The sequence below is a fragment of the Chiloscyllium punctatum genome, chromosome 46 (assembly GCF_047496795.1).
Source record: "Chiloscyllium punctatum isolate Juve2018m chromosome 46, sChiPun1.3, whole genome shotgun sequence".
Taxonomy (NCBI): Eukaryota; Metazoa; Chordata; class Chondrichthyes; order Orectolobiformes; family Hemiscylliidae; genus Chiloscyllium; species Chiloscyllium punctatum.
In genome coordinates this window covers 47113510-47135264 of record NC_092784.1, presented here as the reverse complement: position 1 = coordinate 47135264, position 21755 = coordinate 47113510, and the positions used below count along the sequence as shown (strand labels likewise).

Below are 21755 nucleotides of genomic sequence, written 5' to 3'. Positions count from 1 at the left end.
CCATTTGAGAATTAGATTCCGGGGAAAAATACTTTCAACCCCTCAGGGAACAAAAGAACATTGTGGACATCAGAAACAAACTAGGCCATTCAGCCCCTTTAGCCTGCCCCTCCCATTTCAACAAGAATCCACCCCAGTTCCCAAACCCTCTTTCATTCCTGTTAGGCCTCAACTTCCTATTTGCTCTTTGAAACTTTTCAGTGATTTAGATTCCCCAACTCTCTGGAGGAGAGATTTCGAAATATTCACCACCCTAAGATATAACAAAGTCGTTCACACTTCAGTTTTAGATGAATCTTCACTTATTCTGTGTGTATGTCCCAGATTTGAGATTCCCCACTAGTGGAAATGTCTTCCCTGTCAAGCCCCCATCAGAATATTGTATGCTTCAATTAAGATCACCCTTTGTTCTTCTAAATACTAAACAATGAAGACACCACCTACTTAGCTGTTCTTGATAAGTCAACACCTTCAACCGAGGAATCAATCTAGTGAATCTCTTTGAACTGTCTCTAATGCTGGCATATATTTTCTTAAACAAAATTGGACAGATTACTTTGGTCCAGCCTCACCATTACTCTGCACAGTTGTAACAAGGCTTCCCCACTTTTAAATTCCAACCTCTAGCAGTAAAGGCCAAAATTCCATTTGCTTTCTGCTTTGCCTTTTTGTGGAGCAGGCTTGAGGGGCTGAATGGCCCACTCCCACTCATATTTTCTGTGTTTCCATTTAATTACTTCCTGCACTTGCTTGATAACCTTTCGAGTTTCGTGCGCAAGAGCACCCAATCTCCTGCAATGTTTTGGAATATCCACCCATTTAAATAATAGTCTGTCCTTTGATTCTTCCTACTAAAGTGCTTACCTTGTATGTTGCAACATTAAACTCCATCTGTCAGATTTTTGCCCACTCACTGAATTGACCAAATCCCCTTGCAGAGTTATTAAGCCCTATCACAACATAGCCTCCCACCTATTATTGTATCATCATCAAATTTGGATATTCTCATCCATCATCCAAGTCATTAATATATCAAACCATTCAGGCCAATGGACTCATCCTTGTAGCACTCCATTTCTTTTTTCTAATTCATTCCTGGATTGAGGGTGCCGCTGGCTTATTGCCCATCCCTAATTGCCCAGAGGACAGTTAAAAGCCAATCACGTTTGCTGCGGGTCTGGAGTCCCATGTAGGCCGACTGGGTAAGAATGGCAGATTTCCTTCCCTGAAGGGCATTAATGAACCAGATGGGGTTTTTTTTCTGACAATCAGCAGCAGTTTCACAGTCATGATTAGACTCTTAATTCCAGATTTTTATTGAATTCAAATCCCACCATCTGCTGTCACGATATTCAAATCTGGGTCCCCAGAACTTTATCAAGGTGTCTGGATTAACAGTCCTGTTACATTTTGATGACCTTTCTGAAAGACTCATCGATCTCACCTCTATATCTCCTCTGTGTTATTCAATCCTCAATTCATGCAAATACATTACCCTAAAACCACAAACTCCTATTCTCTACAATAACCTTTAATGTGGCAATTTATCGAATGCCTTCTGGAAGTCCAAATACATGGCATCTATTAAATCCCCTCTATTAACTCTGCTTGTTAATATCCTCAAAGAACTCTAGCAGGTTTGTCAAAGATGATTTTCCTTTCATAAAACTATTTGACTCTGTTTGATTGACTTAAACCTTTCTAAATGTCCCACTATTTCTTCCTTAATAATGGGCTTGAGCATTTCCCAATCACAGATGTTAGGCTAACTGGCCTATAGTTTCCTGCTTTCTGTCTTCCTCCCTTCTTGAAAGGGGGCATCATGTTAGCAGCTTTCCAATCCTCTTGGACCCTCCTGTAACCCAACGAGTTGTGAAACAGTTTGATTAATGCCTTCACTATCTCTGCAGTCACTTCTTTTGAATCCTTTGGATGCAGATCGTCAGTTCCTGGTGACTGGTCTGCCTTTACAAATACTCTCACAGAGCCACAGAATCGCTCCTGCCTAGAAGGAGGCCATTTGGCCCATCATGACTATACTGGCTCTTCAAACGAGTGTCATTATCACTGCTAATTACCTGCTCTTCCCCTGTATCCTTGCACATTATTTTTATCCAATTGATCATCCAGTGACTGCCTCAATTGTACCTCCCTCCAGGTGGTGCATTTCAGATGCTAACTACTCGCTGTGTGCAAACGCCTTTTACTCACATTACAGATCAAATCTTGCTCTTGTTCCTTTTACAAGTGGGAACACCTTCCTCAACCTACTCTGTCCAACCTACTTTATCAGAACCCCTTTCAAATTTCTTCTCTCCAGGTAGAATAGTCCCAACTGCTTCAATCTATCCTCATCACAGAAGTTCCTGATCCCTGGAACCATTCTTGCTAATCACTCCTGATTCTTTCCAAAGCATTCACTCCCTTTCTGTAATGTGGAACCCAGAACTGTACACAATACTTGAATACCGTATATACTTGAGTAATAGTCAATCTCATGTAAAAGTCAACCCCCCGCCCCTCTCTGTTTTTGGCCAAATAACCTGGAATTTTTCATACATCTCATGGAAAACATGATCCTATTTCTTCTCAGAAACCGGATCAAGGTTTATGAGTCCGTGTGCCGGCCGTCACATCCCACTCCAGCTTTCCAGTCTGCCCGTTGTTCCGCTCTGTCCCTAGTCTTCCAGTCCACTGGCCGTTTAATTCCATTCTGGGATTTCAGAATTACCATTTTTTTAATAGATCAGTTGGGCTTCTGCTAATGATACAGTATGAATTTTGACGGGCATGAATTTCAGCCCCTCAAAAGTAGTACCCATGTAATAGTCAACCCCATAATATTAACCTTAAGAAGTAGTCATGAAAATGTGACTATTACTAGACTGTATATGATACAAGTGCAACATCACTTCTTGGTTTTGGTACTCTATGCCCTGATTAATAATGAGGCGGTGATGTCCTAGTGGTATTGTCACTAGACTATTAATCCAGCAACTCAGTCAATATTCTGGGGACCCTGGTTCAAATCCTGCCATGGCAGGTGGTTGAATTGTTCATCTAATGCTGACCATGAATTGATGGTTGGAAAATGCCCCATCACTAATGCCCTTGAGGGAAGGAAACTGCTATCCTTACTTGATCTGGCCTACATGTGACTCTTGACCCATAGCCAATGGGGTTGACTCTTAACTGCCCTCTGGGTAATTTGGGATGGGCAATAAATGCTGGCTTAGTCAGTGACACCCTCATCCTGTGAATGAATTAAACAAGAAGACTCAGGTATGATTTATTAGCTGTTTGCTATACCCTGACCCGCCACTTTCAATGATCTGTGCACATAAATACTCCTGGTTTCCCCTGCTCCTGTACCTCCTTTAGAATTATCTCCTACAGTCTGTTCTGCTATAATGCTGATAGTTTTGTTCCCATGCAATCCTGCGTTAAGAGAAATTCGCGAAATAGCAGCACCATTTAAACCAACGGGCCACAATCACGCTATCGTCAATACAGGTAAGGACAGGTCACATTCTGCAAATAACGGTCTAAATTCTTCAATCAGGTTAAAGCTAATTCGCATTGAAGAAACACATGTTACAGCAGAACCGACTATATTTTATATAGTCTTTCAGCGCTTGTCCCACTAAAATGCACCACCCCACACTTCTCTGCATTAAAAACCATCTGCAACCTTTCTGCCCACTCCAACAACTCTATGCTCTTTTGGTTTTCTATACCGTTCATAACTTCTCAAGGTTTATACTTTTTACAAGTTTTGCATTATTTGCAAACTTCGAAGTGATCCCGTGCGCACCAAGATCTGGATCATTAATACATATCAGGAAAAGCAAGGGTTTCAATTGGGAACTCCACTATAAACCTTCCTCCAGCCTTAAAAAAAACGATGATGAGTGTGCTGTTTCCTATCCCTCAGTCAATTGTGTATGTATGTCCCTTCTATTCCATGTCGAGAGTGTGGTGCTGGAAAAGCACAGCAGGTCAGGCAGCATCCGAGGAGCAGGAGAATTGATGATCAGGAATGAGGCTTGTGGGCTGGAGGGCACTGAGTGATAAATTGATGGGGGGGTGGGGGGGGGGGGGCGTTCCTGCTCCTCGGATGTTGCCTGACCTGCTGTGCTTTCCCAGCACCGCACTCCCGACTCTGATCTCCAGCAGCTGCAGTCCTCACTTTCCCCGAGCCCTTTCTATTCCATGGCCTATAGCTTTCCTGTGGTGTGACACTATAGCTAACATTTTCTGGTTGCCCAGATACTCTACATCAACAGTGTTACACTCAACATGACTTTCTGCTATCTCCTCCAAAAACTTCAGGAGGTCATTCAGGTATGATTTCCACCTTCAAGATCCACGCTAACTCTTCCTCATCCACTCATGTACATAATAATTCTATCCCCAATGATTGTTTCTATAAGCTCCCCCAAAACTGAAGTTAATCTGACAGTGAGGTCTATAGAATCCCTATAGTGTGGAAGCAAGCCTTCTTGGCCCATCAAGTGTCCGCCAACCCTGAAGAACGTTCCAGTCAGACCCAGTCCCCCACACGATCCCTGTAATCCTACATTTCTCATAGCTAGCCCAGCCTGCCCCAAATCTTATGGGTAACTTACCATGGCCAATCCACCTACCCTTATGGAAGTTATTATGGCAGTAAGGTAGTTAACTTAGTGTTGGAGAAAGTGAGGACTGCAGATGCTGGAGACCAGAGTTGAAAAATGCGATGCTGGAAAAACACAGCAGGCCAGGCAGCATCCGAGGAACAGGAGAATCAACATTTCGGGCATAAGCCCTCCATCAGGAAGAAGGGCTTATGCCCGAAATGTCGATTCTCCTGCTCCTCGGATGCTGCCTGGCCTGCTGTGTTTTTCCAGCATCACAGTTTTCAACAGTTAACTGAGTGTTGCAATGTATGCCTGGAATTATGTTACAGGGCTCCAGTAACAGATAATGGCAGTGTATTGTGATTGGTTAGTTAAATCACTGGGAGATGAGGTCATGCTGAAGATGATAGTGTTATAATGTGATAGGTTAAGTGTGATGTAGTGAACCAGTGTGGCAGATGATGATTAGTTTAGAAAGACAAAGCAAGCCAGCATGATTGGCTAAGCTAATGTTTCTGATAAGCGTGGGACCAATAAATTGTGGGCAGTCAGGGAAGACAGTTTTCTGGCCGCCACAGGTTTGATTTTGCAAGATTAAAGCTTACTTTCAGGAAGGATTGTCTGCTTCGCCTGGTAATTTTTTTTAATAGAACATTGAGTGATTTTTCCACAACACCCTGCACTGTGGAAGGAAATGCACAATGATACAGGGAGAGTGTGCAATCTCCACATAGACAGTCAGCTGAGAGTGGAATTGAACCCAGCTCCCTGGCGCTGTGAGACTGTAGTGGTAACTGCTGAGCCACTGTGCTGCTCAGGAGAAGCCAGCAAGAGGAAAATGGAAAAGATGAACTGTTGAACCAAAATACCAAAGCCTTTGCAGTAATATCGTGCAATGTAGTCAGTGACTCAAGATGGCTCCAGAGCATGGTGACACTTTGCTAATAACAGGCAAAACAACACTTTTCACTGTATTTAGGTGCATGTGCCAATATTAAATAAATCTAAGTCTAAATCATTTGAACCTCTAAGGGTTCCACATTTACCCACAATGTTGCTCACTGCCGGTATCTAAAACATTCCCTATCATCTGGTTCACGACTGAGTTTGTTTGGTGCGACGTAGTTTTTGATTGCATACTCTCCTTGACAGCCTTTGTTAACCGTGGCTGGCTCATCCTTCTCATCCAAGACCTTTTTCGAGCACAATACGTTTTTGCTGGGTGTTAACTTTGAGGGAAGTAGAGGAGCAGAAGGACCTGGGGGCTCACATGTGTAATTCTCTGAAGGGAGACAGGCAAGTTGATAAAAAGGGTTATAGGATCCTTGGGTTTATAAATAGAGGTATAGATTAGATTACAGTGTGGAAACAGGCCCTTCGGCCCAACAAGTCCACACCGACCCATACCCCTAACCTAACACTACAGGCAATTTAGCATGGGCAATTCACCTAACCTGCACATCTTTGGACTGTGGGAGGAAACCAGAGCACCCGGAGGAAACCCACACATTCAGTCGCCTGAGGTGGGAATTGAACCTGGGTCTCCAGCGCTGTGAGGCAGCAGTGCTAACCACTGTGCCACCGTGCCACCCACATAGAGTGTGAAGGCAAGGAAGTGTTGCTATACCTCTACAAATCATTGGTCAGACTACATTTGGAGTATTGTATTCAGTTCTGGGCACCTTATTTAAGGAAGAATGCTAAAACTCTGGAGACAGTGTGAAGAAGATCTACTAGGAATGAGGGATTTTGGATAAAAGGAACGATTAGAGAAATTGTGCTTATTCCCTTTCGAGGAGAGAAGGTTAACAGATGATCTCTTTGAGGCTTTCAAAATTATGAACAGTTTTGACAAGGAAAAGGATGCTCTGCTAACCCCGGTTGGTATGTCAGCATCAAGATAGATGAGATGTCTATGCAAATAGAAACAAGTGAAGGATTTGGTCGACAGAGTCCTGGTGCCTACGTGGCACCAATGTTACAGACATCCTCTGTGAAAAACCTGGAGTGGGAGGGAAAGGATTCCGTTGTCATTGCTACTGATGTGTTCCAGGCCAATAGACAGGACTAAGACAGAGGTTCCCCTGAGAGATTATGGGCAGCTCGGGGCTAAATCGAACAGCAGAACTGCAAAGGCTATAATGTTCAGATGACTAATTGAGTCATGTGCAAACATGCATAATGTAAATAAGATTAGAGGTAAGTGCATGGCTGAAAGATTTGTGTGGGAGAAATGGGCTCTGATTCATGGGGCAATGGCACCGGGGGAAGAGAAAGCCATTTCATTGGGACCTGTGCTGACAACAATGTCCTGGCGAATCATATATCCAGGAGGTAGATAGGGCTTTGAACTAGTCAATGGAGAAGTGAGTGGGGGAAGAGTTCAATTGAAGGGAAATTTAAAATATTGAGCTCCCAGTCCTGGTCACCTCGCAACCATGCCTCTGTAATTGCTACCAAATCATTTATTTATGTCTATTTGCATTAACATCTCATCTATCTTGTTACAAATGCATTCAGATAAAGAGACTTTGATTTTATAAAACCATTATTACTTCTAGTTCCTTCTTGTTATAGATTACCTCTTTACATCTCACCATACCCATGGTGTCTTTTTCTCCCTCCAAATATCTTCCACCTTCCCTTTTGTAGATATCATCTACTTTTCAAATTGCGTGTTCTGTATGTTGACCACTGATAGAAGGAGTTTAACCTTGCAAACTCTTGGTTATATATCAATAGTTTCCCTTCATTTCCTACCACTGACTAGTAGCTGTGTTGTCAAACAAAAAGACCTGGAGTGAAGGCTCATGGTTCCTTGAAATTTGGAGTCGCAGGTAGACAGGATGATGAAGAAGGCATCTGGTACACATGCCTTTATTGGTCAGTGCACTGAGTATAGGAGTTGGGAGGTCATGTTGCAGCTGTGCAGGGCATTGATTAGGACACTTTTGGAATATAGCATTCAATTCTGGTCTCCCTACTTTCAGAAGGATGTTGGGAAGCTTGAAAGGGTTCAGAAAAGATTTACAAGGATGTTGCCAGGGTTGGAGGGTTTGAGCTACAGGGAGAGGCTGAATAGGCTGGGGCTGTTTTCCCCGGAGAATCAGAAGCTGAGGGGTGATCTTATTGGAGGTTTATAAAATCATTGGGGGGGGGGGGGGGGGGGGGGCATGGTTAGGGTAAATAGACAAGGACTTTCCCTGGGGTGGGGGAGTCCAGAAGTAGAGGGCATAGGTTTAGGGTGAGAGGGGAAAGATATAAAAGAGACCTACAGGGCAACCTTTTCATGCAGAGGGTGGCATGGAATGAGCTGCCAGAGGAAGTGGTAGAGGCTGGTACAATTACAGCATTTCAAAGGCATTTGGTTGGGTATATGAGTAGGAAGGGTTGAGAGGAACACGGGCCAAGTGCCGGCAAATGGGACTAGATTAGGTTGGGATATCTGGTTGACCTGGACAGGATGGACTGAAGGGTCTGTTTCTGGGCTGTGCATCTCTATGACTCTATAATCCTTCGCCGCCGTTCTATACTGGGATACCTCCACCCAACGTCCTTCAGGCCCGTCTGCTTCGGAGAGAGTTTGATGTTTCTCGCAACAATAACTCACACCACACAGTGGGGCAGGATGACAAAAGGAGTATTTATTGATTGGCTTTGAAGCAGAGAATGGACATGCAGAAAGACATTGAGATTTCTGAGCAACCCAGAGCTCCCCACAGGTGCTATTAGTCTGGTTCCAGAGATGGGTCAGGTCAGTCCAAGCCCCCACTACAGGGATGTTTGTCATTAAGGCCCAGTGATGAGTGAGACTTTGTGAGGTTCACCCCACTGAGTTAAGGCAGAGGTGGTGGATGCCAGCCACACATGAGAAAGGCCCAACTTCTGTGATTTAGCCTTTTCGAAAGTAAGAGAACCAGCCCCCCCCCCCCCAAGAAACGCACTGAGGCTCACATCAGCCGGGGAATCTCCAGCTGATCCCTCACCTTGGGTTCAGTCTCAAAGGGAACAAACAGTGATCAGACTCACCGTGCCCCTAGGCCAAAGAATCCAGCCCATAGGCACTACCAGCCGGTCGGGACACACTGATGCCACATGGGGGATGGGAAGAGTCACATTGCCTCCCTCGCACAGTCATGCTGGTGTCGGCGTTTCTGCATGAGGAAAATTGGCTTCAGGAGCCATCACATGGCGGCAGAGATTGGGAGGGGTGCAGCCTTTGAAGAGGTGGTGTTGGGAAGGGTATCCTTGAGTGGCAGCCTCCAGTGGACAGGATTGGTGTCTGAAGGGAGCAGCGGGCGCTCTGTTACAATGTCTATTGCGCTGAAAGTTAAGGCCATGAGACAGGAGCGCGGAAGGGAAGAGCCCGCAACCCGAGATTCTGTAAGAAACCACGTTAGCAAATAGTCGTGCTGGGTCTGCAGAAGACGCTTTGGAGGGAGACCCGGGGTCAGTCATCTTCATTAGTAACGACTTATCCTTTCTGCAAAGGCACCAAATAAAACAGGTATCGTTTGTCTATCCTTCAATTACTGTACATAAGAAATAGGAGCAGGGGGAGGCCAACTGGCCCCTCCAGCCTGCTCCAACATTCAATCACATCATGGCTGATCTTTTCATGGACTCAGCTCCACTTACCCCACCTGCTCACTGTATCCCATAATTCCTTTACTGTTCAACAATCTAGCTCTGCCTTAAAAACGTTCAATAAGGCAGCCTCAACTGCTTCACTGGGCAGGGAATTCCACCGATTCACAACCCTGTGGGTGAAGAAGTTCCTCCTCAACTCAGTCCTGAATCTGCTCCCCGTTATTTTGAGGCTGTGCCCCCCCCCCCCCGCCCAGTTCTGTTGAAACAAACCAGCCGCACTAGGTTCATAGGTCACACAGGCGGCTTCACCAGCAACTTTCTTCAGTCAAAACTGCTCTTTATCACTAATGTGGATCAGAAAGGGAAGGAGCAGTCTGCCTCACACTGACTGCTCACTATAAGCAGCCCAGAGACCTTGCTCTTGTGTGTGTCACACCCTCAGCCAGCCAATCAACACCCTTTTCTCCTTGAGTATGCATTGCTGGTGTTTGGCGGTCTTGAGTGTATTCTGATCAGTGGAAGGTTAAAGGTTCTGCCAATGTTCAAGAACAGCTCAATACAAGGCAGCCTTGGCTGGGATTGGCCAATTGATCACTGAGCGAGAGTTCAAGCACATGGGTCAAAGGAGTTCAGGACAATGCATGACGTTATCTTTACCAACTACAAACATAGACTTTAAATAAAGGAACATGGAGGCGTTCTTACCTGTGGTAATTTTGGTTCTGTGAAGAGAAAAGGACAAAAGAAGTTAATGTCTGCTCTTCAAGATAAAATATACCTCCTGGTCCGAAACTAGCTCTACCCAAACCAAGTGTCAATCTGGGTAATGCTGCTACATCCCTTCCCCATAATGTTTAGAACAGGAGGATCAAGAGCAGGCCCTTCAAACTGTTCCATCATTGAATTCAATCATGATGAATCTGAACAACAACCACCAACCTTTCCTCCTTTCACACTGGTACCCTCGCCCAGGAACAATATCAGTCTATCCCAATCTTGAAAAGGTCAAATTATCAACCAGCAGAATAAGCTCCAGATTTCACTGATCCTCTTACTCTGTATCTAACCCGGTGCTGTCCCTGTCCTGGGAATGTTTGATGGGGGACAGTGTAGAGGGAGCTTTACTCTGTATCTCACCCCATGCTGTTCTCTGTCCTGGGAGTGTTTGATGGGGACAGTGTAGAGGGAGCTTTACTCTGTATCTAACCCCGTGCTGTCCCTGTCCTGGGAGTGTTTGATGGGGACAGTGTAGAAGGAGCTTTACTCTGTATCTAACCCGGTGCTGTCCCTATCCTGGGAGTGTTTGATGGGGACAGTGTAGAGGGAGCTTTACTCTGTATCTAACCCGGTGCTGTCCCTGTCCTGGGAGTGTTTAATGTAAGCCCCTCCCTGATTATGACATCACAGTCAAGTTAAAAAACATTGGGACCAATCACGACAATTCTTTCCCCAATAGAAAGAGTAACATTCGCAGTCACAATGAAAGGATCACATTCACTCACGTGGTTGTTGAGGTGCTCGACCCTGTTCCTGAAAGAAACAAAATACAGCGCAGTGAAGATAGACAGAGAGAGACCAATTGTAGGACATTTAGTAAATGACACAGTAGCCCATTTCCTACTGAGCGCAGAGGCAGATCTCACAAAAGCACTGGAATACTTACCAGACTGAGATACTGATCCAGATCCGGATTTGGATCCGGACACCAACCCAAAGGATACGGAGGAGCCGCCGCCAGACTGGATCGTGCTGAAAAGAGGAACAGGGTTCATTACTGAGTGCAGCGTTTACCTGGATCCTCCTTGTTAGTTTGCTACCTTTGCACCAGACAGTGCATTCTGTTAGCTGTCACTTCCTCCTGACACAGATACTGACTTCTGTCCTGGGTTGAAGACAGTCACTACGGTCCAGACCTTGTTCCCCACCCCACCAACTTCGGGAGAATAAACATCGGGGAGTAATGATGAGACGAGTCAACTCTCGTCAGAGATAGCCCAGGGACTCTGTCCACATGGACTGCTACCACTCTGTTGGACACCACCCTCAGAACCTCGGAGTGTGGCTCCGAATGATGCAGAGTGGATTAATCTGTAATTACTGTGGGCTCCAAGGAAATCCTGGGCAATTGGCAACACTGCCATGGAATTAAACATTTCTTGTCCTGCCTATGTCCCCCCAGGTGTGGATTTGACAGGCTGATTAGCCTGTTTCCACACGGTAGGGGTTTTGTGATTCTATGATACACCAACCCAATGGTGTGTATTAACATAATAAGACTCATCAATGGGGAAGAGATACCATCTACAAGCAGGACAATGGCAACTTATAGAAGCTCCTCAGAGACACCTTTCAAACATAGAAACTAGGAGCAGGAGGAGGCCATTTACCATTCACTATAATCCAACACAGTCCCCCGTTCCCATTTTCTCCCCATGTCCTTTGATCCCTTTAGCCCTAAGAACTAGATCTATCTCCTTCTTAAAAACATTTTTGGTCTCAATCGCTCTGTATGGCAGAGAATTCCAGAGGCTCCCCCACTCTCTGGGTGAAGACATTCCTCCTCATTTTGGTCCTAAATGGCATACCCCATATCGTTAAACTGTCACCCCTCCTTCTGGACTCCCCAGTCACCAGGAACTCCTTCTGAGACCATATATTTCCATACAATCCCTACAGTGTGGAAACAGGCCATTCAGCCCAACAAGTCCACACCGACCCTCCGAAAAGCATTCCACCCAGTCTCAACGCCCCCCCCCCCCCAACTCTATCCCTGTAACTTTGCATTTCCCATGGCTAACCAACCTAGCCCACACATCCCTGGACACTTTGGGGCAATTTAGCATGGCCAATCCACCTATACTGCACATCTTTGGAGTGTGGGAGGAAACCAGAGCACCCGGAGGAAACCCACACACAGAAGAGGAGAATACCATTTTCCATCTAAAAGGACACGGGCAACAGATACGTGAGAACCCTACCCCCTGCAAGTTCCCCTCCAAGTCACTCACCACCCTGACCTGGGAATATATCACAGTTCCTTCAGGGTCACTGGGACAAAATCCTGGAATTCCCTCCCTAAGGGCATTGTGGGTGTCTCCGACCCAGAGCAAGGAGTTAAGAAGACAGCTTACCACCACTTTGTCAGGAGACAATCAGAGATGTGGTACAGATGCTGGATTTGCTAGCAGCATTCACATCCTGGGGCGTGGGGGGCTTGTGGGATTGAGTCAGATGACAATGAGCCATTGAGTGGCAGAGCAGGCTCGGGGGGGGGGGGGGGGGGGGGCGCTGGTGAAGGTTTGTTTAAATCGGCTCCTCTGGTTCCTAATGCTGCTTCCACTCACTGACACAGCACGGTGGCTCAGTGGTTAGCACTGCTGCCTCACAGCGGCAGGGATCTGGGTTCGATTCCAGCCTCAGATGACTGTCTGTCTGGAGTTTGCACATTCTCCCCGTGTCTGTGCGGGTTTGCTCTGGTTTCCTCCCACAATCCAAAACTGTGCAGGTTAAATGAATTCGCTATTGGAAATTGACCATAATGTTCCAGGACGTGTAGGTTAGGTGCATTAAATCAAGGTGAATGTACAGTAGTAGGGTAGGGGAATGGATCTGGGTGGGATACTCTTCAGCGGGCCAGTGTGGACTTGTGGGGCCGAAGGGCCTATTTCCATACTGTAGGGATTCTATCAAGATGACGATGCTGCCTTACCTTTGGCTCTGATTCAGAAGAGCCCTGTACTGCTGAATTTCACTCTCCAGTTTCATCTTGATGTTAAGGAGCTTCTCATATTCCTGTGTCTGCATGCAGATGCTGTTCCGGATTTCTCCCAACCTGCCTTCCAGATCTGCGATTCTACACTGTACTGTCTGCAGCTCCATGCTGTACCTGGACTCAACACTCATCAGGTTATTTTCCAAGCCCCTCAGCTGAAAACGACAAGGCAGGTTTCACACAGTTAGCCATTCATTTAAGCCCAGCCCAAATGGGAGCTCCGAACCAGTTTCAATTGCAACCAGAATAGCATTGGAATAAACAGTCAGGAGTTACTTACAGCACCAAGCAAGGCATTATATTCAGCGTTCAGGGTCTGCAAATCCTGATGGTATTTAGTAAGCTCGGCCTTCACCCCATCAGAAGCCAGGTTAGCCTGTGTGGTCTGTGTGACTTGGATCTGTACCTGAGAAATCCGAGAGGGTCAGAGACACAGAAAGAGAGAGACAGAGAGGTAACAAGAGACAAGGAGCCATGGTGGGTGGGTGAATAGACAGAGACAGAGAGAGAGACAGAGAGAGAGACAGAGAGAGAGACAGAGAGAGAGACAGAGAGAGAGACAGAGAGAGAGACAGAGAGAGAGACAGAGAGAGAGACAGAGAGAGAGAGAGAGAGAGACAGGGGGTTACTCAGCGTGTCTGAATGAGGAGGAATACATTGAATGACAATGACCTTTGACCCAATGCCCACATGGAGGGCAGGGAGGGGTTGGCAGAATAAATCGATTGTTTCAAATGGGATGGGCACATGGGGATAATAATATTTGGGGGATACTGAGGATTAAGGTTCAGGAGGGAAAGTGGATGATTAGATTGGTTTGAGCAGGACCAACATGGACTCTATGGGCAGAGCGGCCTCCTTTGTGTGTCCTGAATGACTCAGTGAGAGTGGCCAGATTGTGTCAGTGCTCACGGTAACCAATCAGATCAGCTCACCATGACTGTGTGAGGCTTTGGTTTGACGGAGTGAATTAAATTGTAGAAAAGTAGCACTGAGGCCGAATGCTTCCAATGAGCAGACACCAAGTGAAGCTTCCCCCAGCCCCTTGGGGCACAGAGCAGGAAAGGCACCACCTTCCCAGAGCACCACTCTCTCAATCCAGAGAGAGAGACGACTGGTGGGGAGTTTAACCTGATGGTCACCCACATCTCAGGGCAGGGGCACAGGTGAGAAGGCAGGACCTTCACAGTCACCTCAGCCAGTGAACCCTCACTGTTGGCATCACATTACATCACAAGCCAGCCATCCAGCCAACTGAGCTAAACAGAAACACACACAAATAGCATTGCATCAGTATACCCTCCAGGGTCAGTGCTGGCTGCTGACACCCCTTGAGGTTATGTTATTGGGAGAAAGAAAGACTTGCATTTACTGCGTGTAGTCGCTTTCCCAGCCCTGGCTCTAGGCCCCGTGCAGTATTGTCTTTGTGGTATTCAGTTATTGAAGAGATGACCTCACTCAACCATACAGAATCAAGAGGGTCAATGCAAGAAGAACATTTCCCTCTGGCTGGGAGAACTTGGGATTGGTCTTGGACCAGGAGCACAGACTCAGAATTGACAGCTATTTAGGACTGAGGTAAGAAGGAATTTCCTCCTTCTGAGACTGGCCAACCTTTGGAATTCTCTGCTCCAGAGGGCTGTGCAGGCTCAGCCTAAGTCAAAGCAGAGACTTTAACATGTTTACCACAGGAAAGGACCATGGGGAGAGGGCAGGAAAATGAGGTGGGAGGAGAAAAATCAGCCGTGGTCTCATTGAGTAGAGGGACAAACTCGAGGGTCTGAATGACCTACTCCTGTTCCTATTTCCCACGTTCTTGGGGAGTCATTGTCATTGTTCAGAAGCTCAGAAGGTAATTCACCTGCTGCAACTCCAATGAACAATAACCTGATTGTGGCCGTGATTTGATTATTTGGTTTAATGAGGGATAACTATTGCCCAAGGCCAGCAATACTGAACACACACACCATTCAGGAGACTCTGAGGAAATCCAAGTAGTTAATGTCTCCTCTGGAAGTTGGTGTTCCCCTGGCCAGGTAGCCCACTCTCAGTACTGAGCCTCGGCCTGGCTTTTATTGGCTAGAAAGGGATGTTAACCATCAAGCCTTCTAACTCTGAGAAGGGAGGGTGAAGATGGAGTTGTTTGGTGCTGCACTTTCAATGAGAGTTAGCACATAGCCCCACCTTGCTGTCCCACCCTCACAGGCCCCTTTCCGAATCAGACACTGCCCTTCTTGCTGAACCCAAGCCTACCTGCTCCTGGTACCAATTGTCCAAATCTTTTTTATTCTGATCTGCAATCATGGCGTAACTATCTCTCATTTCCTGCAGTTTCGCAGCCAAATCAACAGAAGGACCAGTGTCAACTTGGACATCGATATCTGAAGTCTTCTGCTGTCGCAGCATCCTCAATTGCTGAAGAAGAAAAAGGTGATAAAATGTTAAAACAATATAACTTATTGCATAATGGAAGGAGCCAGTTATTCTATTACCCACGATTGGCACTAGGGTAGCATCACATTGTTATTCCCATTATAGGGTAACACCCTGTCATGTTTGTGACACCCACCTCTTCATGGTCCTTCTTCAGTGCGGCAATGTCCTCTTCCAGTGCGGCAATCTCACCAACCAAATTGCCCTGTAGGTCCAGGTAGGTTTGCTTCAGTTGGTGCAGGCCATCAATATCGAGCTCCACACTTTGTCTCAGTCTCAACTCAGTCTCCAACCTGCAACAGACACAGGACCCCAAGGAAACAAGGTCAGCATAAGGCAGGAGCAGTCAAGGCTTCTCTCCTTGGCCCACAGCCCCATGTGAAAGGCCCCAACCACCTGTGCCATTGTTACTTGGAGACAAGTCCAATGTGTTCCTAACCAACCTGTCAACTCACATTCCTTTGTAGACTTTAGCTCAACTGAAAGGTAGCTGCCCTCTATTCTACCTTGTATCACCATTCCTGTCCACATTGGCAGCCATTCTCAAATTCTCTGACCGTTTTTGCCAAATCCTCCTCTTGGCTTCACCACTGCCTCCAGCCCCAGGATCCTCTGAGGTACCTGCGCTCCTCCCAATCTTGATGCAATCTTGATTTTCAACACCAGAGGGCAGACCTGAACCCTAAATTCTGGTATTCCTTCCTTAACCTCACGGTTTCTCTCCCTTGTCGGAGACACTCCATAATCTTTCACTGATGAAAGCCTCTCATCACTTGTCCCCGTGTCGTTTTAAAATGACTTGGCGCCAGGTTTTGTTATGGGAACGTTCCGGGGTTGTGTTTCACGACATTGGAGGCACTAGGTGAATGCAAGTTAGCCGTGACACAACACTGGGTCTTCCAGGTAGTTATACACCTACGTCCTGTGAACCCATATGGGGAAGGGGGTGGGGGGGGTGGTGGTAATGCCGGCTGTATTTGTAGCACACCCCCCGCCCTAGCTCCCACCCTTCCCAGTATGGTAGAACGGTAACCACTCCACTCACTTATTCTTGAAGTCTTCAGCAGCAAGCTTGGCGTTGTCGATCTCCAGGCAGACTTGGGAGTTCTGCAGGATTGCATTGATAATCTGGGGGAGGTGGGGAGGGACAGCGTTAGGAGAGAGGTTTTAAAATCAAAAGCCACAGCCCCTTCCCCATCCCTGCAGAACCTGGGGGCAGTGTCAGTGTACACCCTGGACCACCCAAAGGAAGCCAGACAAGGTCTGTATAGAGCCAGTGTGGGTCTGTTGTAAATCCTCAGGCCTAGACAACCTGCAATCTTAAAAGGCAGACAATGCAATCAACCTATTCAGGGAGGCGTATTGCACATCACTGGAGTCGGTGCAATTTGAACCTGCGTCTCAGTTCAGTGGTAAGATACTGTACATAGAGCCATGAGAGAACATAGGCACTGCCAAATTAAACCTAGAGCATTAATCGGGACCTTTGCATTGTGAAGTCCCTGCCTCCTGATCTCATGTGGACCTTTCACTGGGTTATAGTGAGTTATAGTGAAATCTCAAGGCTATTGATTTGATTTATTGTAGTCACGTGTACCTAAACACAGTGAAAAGCTTTGTTTTGCCAGCAGTACAGACCGAGCATAGCTAACAAGGACGTACAGATCACAGGGTGCTTAGACAGAGCGAGGCCTACCAGGTCAGGGCCGCATAGGAGGCGCACCAAAGCAAGATCAACATGATTGGAAGTTAGAGAGGTCCACTGAAACTTGAAGGGAAATTATTTGAGTGTAAGGTGTTTGCAGCTATAAGTAAAAACTGACTAAATTATTCATGAATCTCCAAACCATCATCCAATACTCCAACTGAGTTCTGGAGGGAAGAATCACTGGACCAGAAATGTTTTTCTCTCCACAAGTGCTATCATATTTGCTGAGTTTCTCTGTGAATGCCTGGTTTTGGTTTCAGATTTCCAGCATCCTCAGTTCTTTGTTCTCTGTTCAGCACGCAGTATAAGAATTGACAGAATCGCTACAGTGTGGAAGCTGGCCACACCTACCCTCTGAAAGGCATCCCATCCAGACCATTCCTCTTCCCTACCCCTCTAACCCTGCATTTCTCATGGCCAATCCACCTATCCTGCACATCTTTGGACTATGGGAGGAAACTGGAGCATTCCTCCACAGCCAAAGGGAAAACGTGCAAACTCCACACAGACAGTCGCCTGAGGGTGGAATCAAACCTGGGACCCTGGTACGGTGAGGCAGCAGTGCTAACCACTGACCCACTGCACCACCTATATATCCCCAGAGAAACTGACAAATCAGTGTACCTACATTGCCAGCATTTCATGTTGCATGCCTCACTCTGTTTGTGTGACAGTTTTACAGATTTGTACATCTACATTCATAGTCCAAAACCTGGAAGCCAGAGATTAGTTTAATTTAATCGAGACCACTCTACTGCAGTGATTAATTGTGTAAATCTTTCAGAAAATCATCTCATAACTATTTAAGGAACACAATATTACATCAAGTCAGCCAACATTACACATTACAATGCATGTTAGTTTTGACATAAATCCCATAAAATGTGTCCAATAATGAGAATTTGCAATCACAATCATCATAATTTTTGTTTTGTGAATAATAAATCTGAAATTATAAATGCAGAATTTTTATTTTCAATCATTGGTGGGTGGGGGTGTGCCCAAGCTGAGGATTCGTTCAGGGGTGCCGACTGCTTTTCACAATAACCCTGAGAAACCACAGGACTCTTGACATGTTCCTAATTATTCCATTCCTTTGGAGTGAGAGAGTGAGACAGAGTGTCAGAGTTTGTCTTGAACCTAGATTCCCTGGCTCAGATTTGGGACACTGCAATTGTCCCACAACTGCACTTCTCCGCACCCCACCCACCCAAAACACACCCTTTACAAATGCATTGGGAAGCAGAAGTGCTGGCTGGCTTAATCCCTTGCTCAGCTAACGGGCTTAGAATGCCAGTTTTGCAGTCCCTGAGTGCAAGGGGCAGATGTTGAGACAATGGTAATGTCACTAGGTCAGTAAACCTGTCTTCAAGTCTCACCACCGTCACAGGGAGAATTTATGGATTCAAGTCACCAAGTCATCTGTATTTGCAATAGAGGTGTATGACCACAATGGCAAACGCTTCACCTGTTGGCATCACTAATGGAAAGGAAGACTCCCATTTTTACCTGGTCTGGCCCACATAAGTCAGAAATCATCCTTTCAGATCTGCTGTGTTCAGAAAAGATTTAAATGGAGGTTGCCAGGGTTGGAGGGTTTGAGCTATAGGGAGAGGCTGAATAGGGTGGGGCTGTTTTCCCTGGAGCATCGAATGCTGAGGGGTGACCTTATAGAGGTTTATAAAATCATGAGGGGCATGGATAGGGTAAATAGACAAGGTCTTTTTCCCCCCCAGGGAAGGAGAGTCCAAAACTAGAGGGCATAGGTTTAGGGTGAGAAGGGAAAGATATAAAAGGGATCTAAGGGGCAAAGTTTTCACACAGAGGGTGGTACGTGTATGGAATGAGCTGCCAGAGGAAGTGGTGGAGGCTGGTACAATTACAGCATTTAAAAGGCATCTGGATGGGTATATGGATAGGAAGGGTTTAGAGGGATATGGACCAAGTGCTGGCAATTAGGTTGGGATATCTGGTCGGCATGGACGGGTTGGATCGAAGGGTCTGTTTCCATGCTGTACATCTCTATGACTCTATGACCTTACACACTGATCTGACACCAACCTCCCTGTGCACGATGGCGAACAGTTGAATTTCTGATGCGCCCTGTGGAGGCAGCCTGTCCAGAACTCCTGCGGAGCTGGTGGGACTTCAACCTCCTGGCTTAGAGGCAGGGGCATTACCACTGTGGCACAATAGCCCGGCTCTGGGTGAATGCAATCTCGGATTGCAATGTGAGGGCAGGCAGCCACACCAAGGGGAGCCCAGCCTCTGCAAGGGGTTTTCATTGTGCTCTTGCCCCTTCCCTGCCCCAGGCCATGGAGGGAGGGGTGGGGGGGAACCTACCTGTTCCTGCAGGGGCTTGACTGTGCTGTTGTAGACGGACCAGTCGAAGGTGTCAATGGACCTGGAGGTGGCGAATTCGCGGATCTCCTTCTCCAGCCTGCAGTTGTCCTGTTCCAGCGAGCGGACCTTCTCCAGGTAGGTGCACAGCCGCTGGTTGAGGGCCTGCATGGTGTCCTTCTCGTTCATCCCCAAGCCCCCGGATATCAAGGCGAGGGAGCTGGAGCCGAGCCCGGACGAGATCGAGCTGCCGTAGCCCCGGGAGAAGCCCAGGGTGCCGGCCCCAGCCGCCAGGCTGATGCGGGGTCCGCTCCTGCTGCTCCCGGTGGTCAGTGAGTAACTGGAGAACTGTCTTGGGTGGGAGGCTGAGCGGCTGTAAGTGGATCCTGCGGTCATACCCCGACTACCACCGAGATTGAGTCCACTTAAAGCCAACCCACCACCCCTGCTGCTGCTGCTGCTACTGACCGTCACTGTCTTCTTCATACTAGACATCCTGCTGCCAACTAGACTCTCACACTAACGATAGCAATTCAATAGACTTTTGGGCCAGTCCTTTGCTCCCTCCCAGCTCCTGAGGTGACACTTTGAGCTCAGTGCCTCCGCTCTGCCTCCCCTTTTATTATCCAGCTGACTGCTCCACCAGGCACGCCCCACCCACAGCCAAAGGCAGAGAGCCGCACCCACAGAGACTTGGTCACACCTTTTCCCTTCACCCTGCCGTGTCTCAGAGCCAGAGGGACCTGAAGTGCCCCCCCCCCCCCCCCCCCGATTTGGGGATTTCAAGGCCAACCGCAGGACACACAAGGAAGGCTACCAGCACTCTTGAACAACAGGTCAACAAGTTTCTTATTTGTATATACCAAACAAAAAGAACTGCTGGACAACAGAAACTTCTCCTCATGTTCTGAAAAAGGATGCCTGCACCCGAACTGTTAACCTCTGTTTTTCTCTCTCTCTCCACAGCGATGCTGCCAGAGCTGCTGAGTTTTTCCAAGTCTTTTTTTTGTCTGTCTCTGAACCGCCAAGGTGTTTCCCCAGGGTAGGGGAGTTCAAAACTATGGGACTTTGAGTCATAGAGATGTACAGCACGGAAACAGACCCTTCAGTCCAACTTGTCTGCAGACCGGATACCCTAAATTAATCTAGTCCCATTTGCCAGTACTTAGCCCATATCCCTCTAAACCCTTCCTATTCGTAGTGTCCCAGAGATGTTCAGCAGGGAAACAGACCCTTCGGTCCAACCCGTCCATGCCGACCAGATATTCCAACCCAATCTAGTCCCACCTGCCAGCAACCGGCCCATATCCCTCCAAACCCTTCCTATTCATATACCCATCCAGATGCCTTTTAAATATTGCAATTTACCAGCCTCCACCACTTCCTCTGGCACTTCATTCCATGCAAGCACCAACCTCTGCCTGAAAACGTTGCCCTTAGGTCCCTTTTATAGCTTTTCCCTCTCACCCTAAACCTATACCCTCTAGTTCTGGACTCCCCCCGACCCCAAGAAGAGGAGAAAGGTTGAATAGGGACCCAAGGGGCAACTTTTTCACACAGAGAATCATTGATTCATGCAGCACAGACACAGTCCAACCCAGTCCATGCCGATCATAATCCCAACCTAAACTCGTCCCTGTCTGCTTCTGATGCATATCCCTCCAAACCTTTTCTATTCAGGTAAATATCCAAATGTGTTTTAGACGTTGTTACTGTACCCACAGCCACCCCTTCCTCAGGCCATTCATTCCACACATAAACCACCCTCTGTATCAAAAGGGTGCCCCCCCTCACGTCTCTTTTAAATCTCTCTCCTCTCAACTTAGAAATGTGTGTGTAGTGAACTGCTGGAGGAAATGGTAGATGCAGATAGATTTAAAATCAACATTAGAGTGGTGCTGGAAAAGAAAAGCAGGTCAGGCAGCATCCCAGGAGCAGGAAAATCAATGTTTCGGGCATGTGCCCTTCATCAGCCCTTCCAACTTCCCAGATACTGCCTGACTTGCTGTACTTTTCTAGCACCACTCTAATTTTGAATTTAATCTCCAGCATCTGCAGTATCCATGTTTAAAAGATATTTGGACAGGTATATGGTCTGGAAAGGCTCAGATATGGGCCAAACACAGACAAGCAAGACTAGAGTATTATGTACAGGAATTGGGAGGTCATGTACAAGACATTGGTTAGACCACTGTTGGAATATTGTGTGCAATTCTGGTCTCCTTCCTATCGGAAAGATGTTGTGAAACTTGAAAGGGTTTAGAAAAGATTTACAAGGATGTCGCCAGGGTTG

The 21755-nt window shown here is 46.9% G+C and overlaps 1 protein-coding gene across 1 annotated transcript; it reads right to left on the bottom strand.

Annotated features, from left to right (window-relative positions):
* Window positions 1–8243: 8243 nt before the first annotated feature.
* Window positions 8244–20064, bottom strand: LOC140467998 (keratin, type I cytoskeletal 19-like). Its single transcript, XM_072564126.1, has 10 exons — window positions 19466–20064; window positions 16460–16542; window positions 15551–15707; window positions 15235–15396; window positions 13262–13387; window positions 12919–13136; window positions 10873–10958; window positions 10712–10739; window positions 9915–9931; window positions 8244–9102 (listed from the first exon to the last, which is right to left on the bottom strand). The coding sequence occupies exons 1-10, from the start codon at window positions 19955–19957 to the stop codon at window positions 9083–9085; spliced, it is 1389 nt and encodes a 462-aa protein (XP_072420227.1). The 5' UTR covers window positions 19958–20064; the 3' UTR covers window positions 8244–9082.
* Window positions 20065–21755: the final 1691 nt, after the last annotated feature.

Coding starts and splice junctions, on each gene's coding strand:
- LOC140467998 (XM_072564126.1), bottom strand. CDS start 19,957: ATGTCTAGTATGAAGAAGACAGTGACGGTCAGTAGCAGCAGCAGCAGC. Junction 15,708..16,459: donor GCTGAAGACTTCAAGAATAA/GTGAGTGGAGTG, acceptor TGTCTGTTGCAG/GTTGGAGACTGAGTTGAGAC. Junction 13,388..15,234: donor ACAATTGGTACCAGGAGCAG/GTAGGCTTGGGT, acceptor CGGATTTCTCAG/GTACAGATCCAAGTCACACA.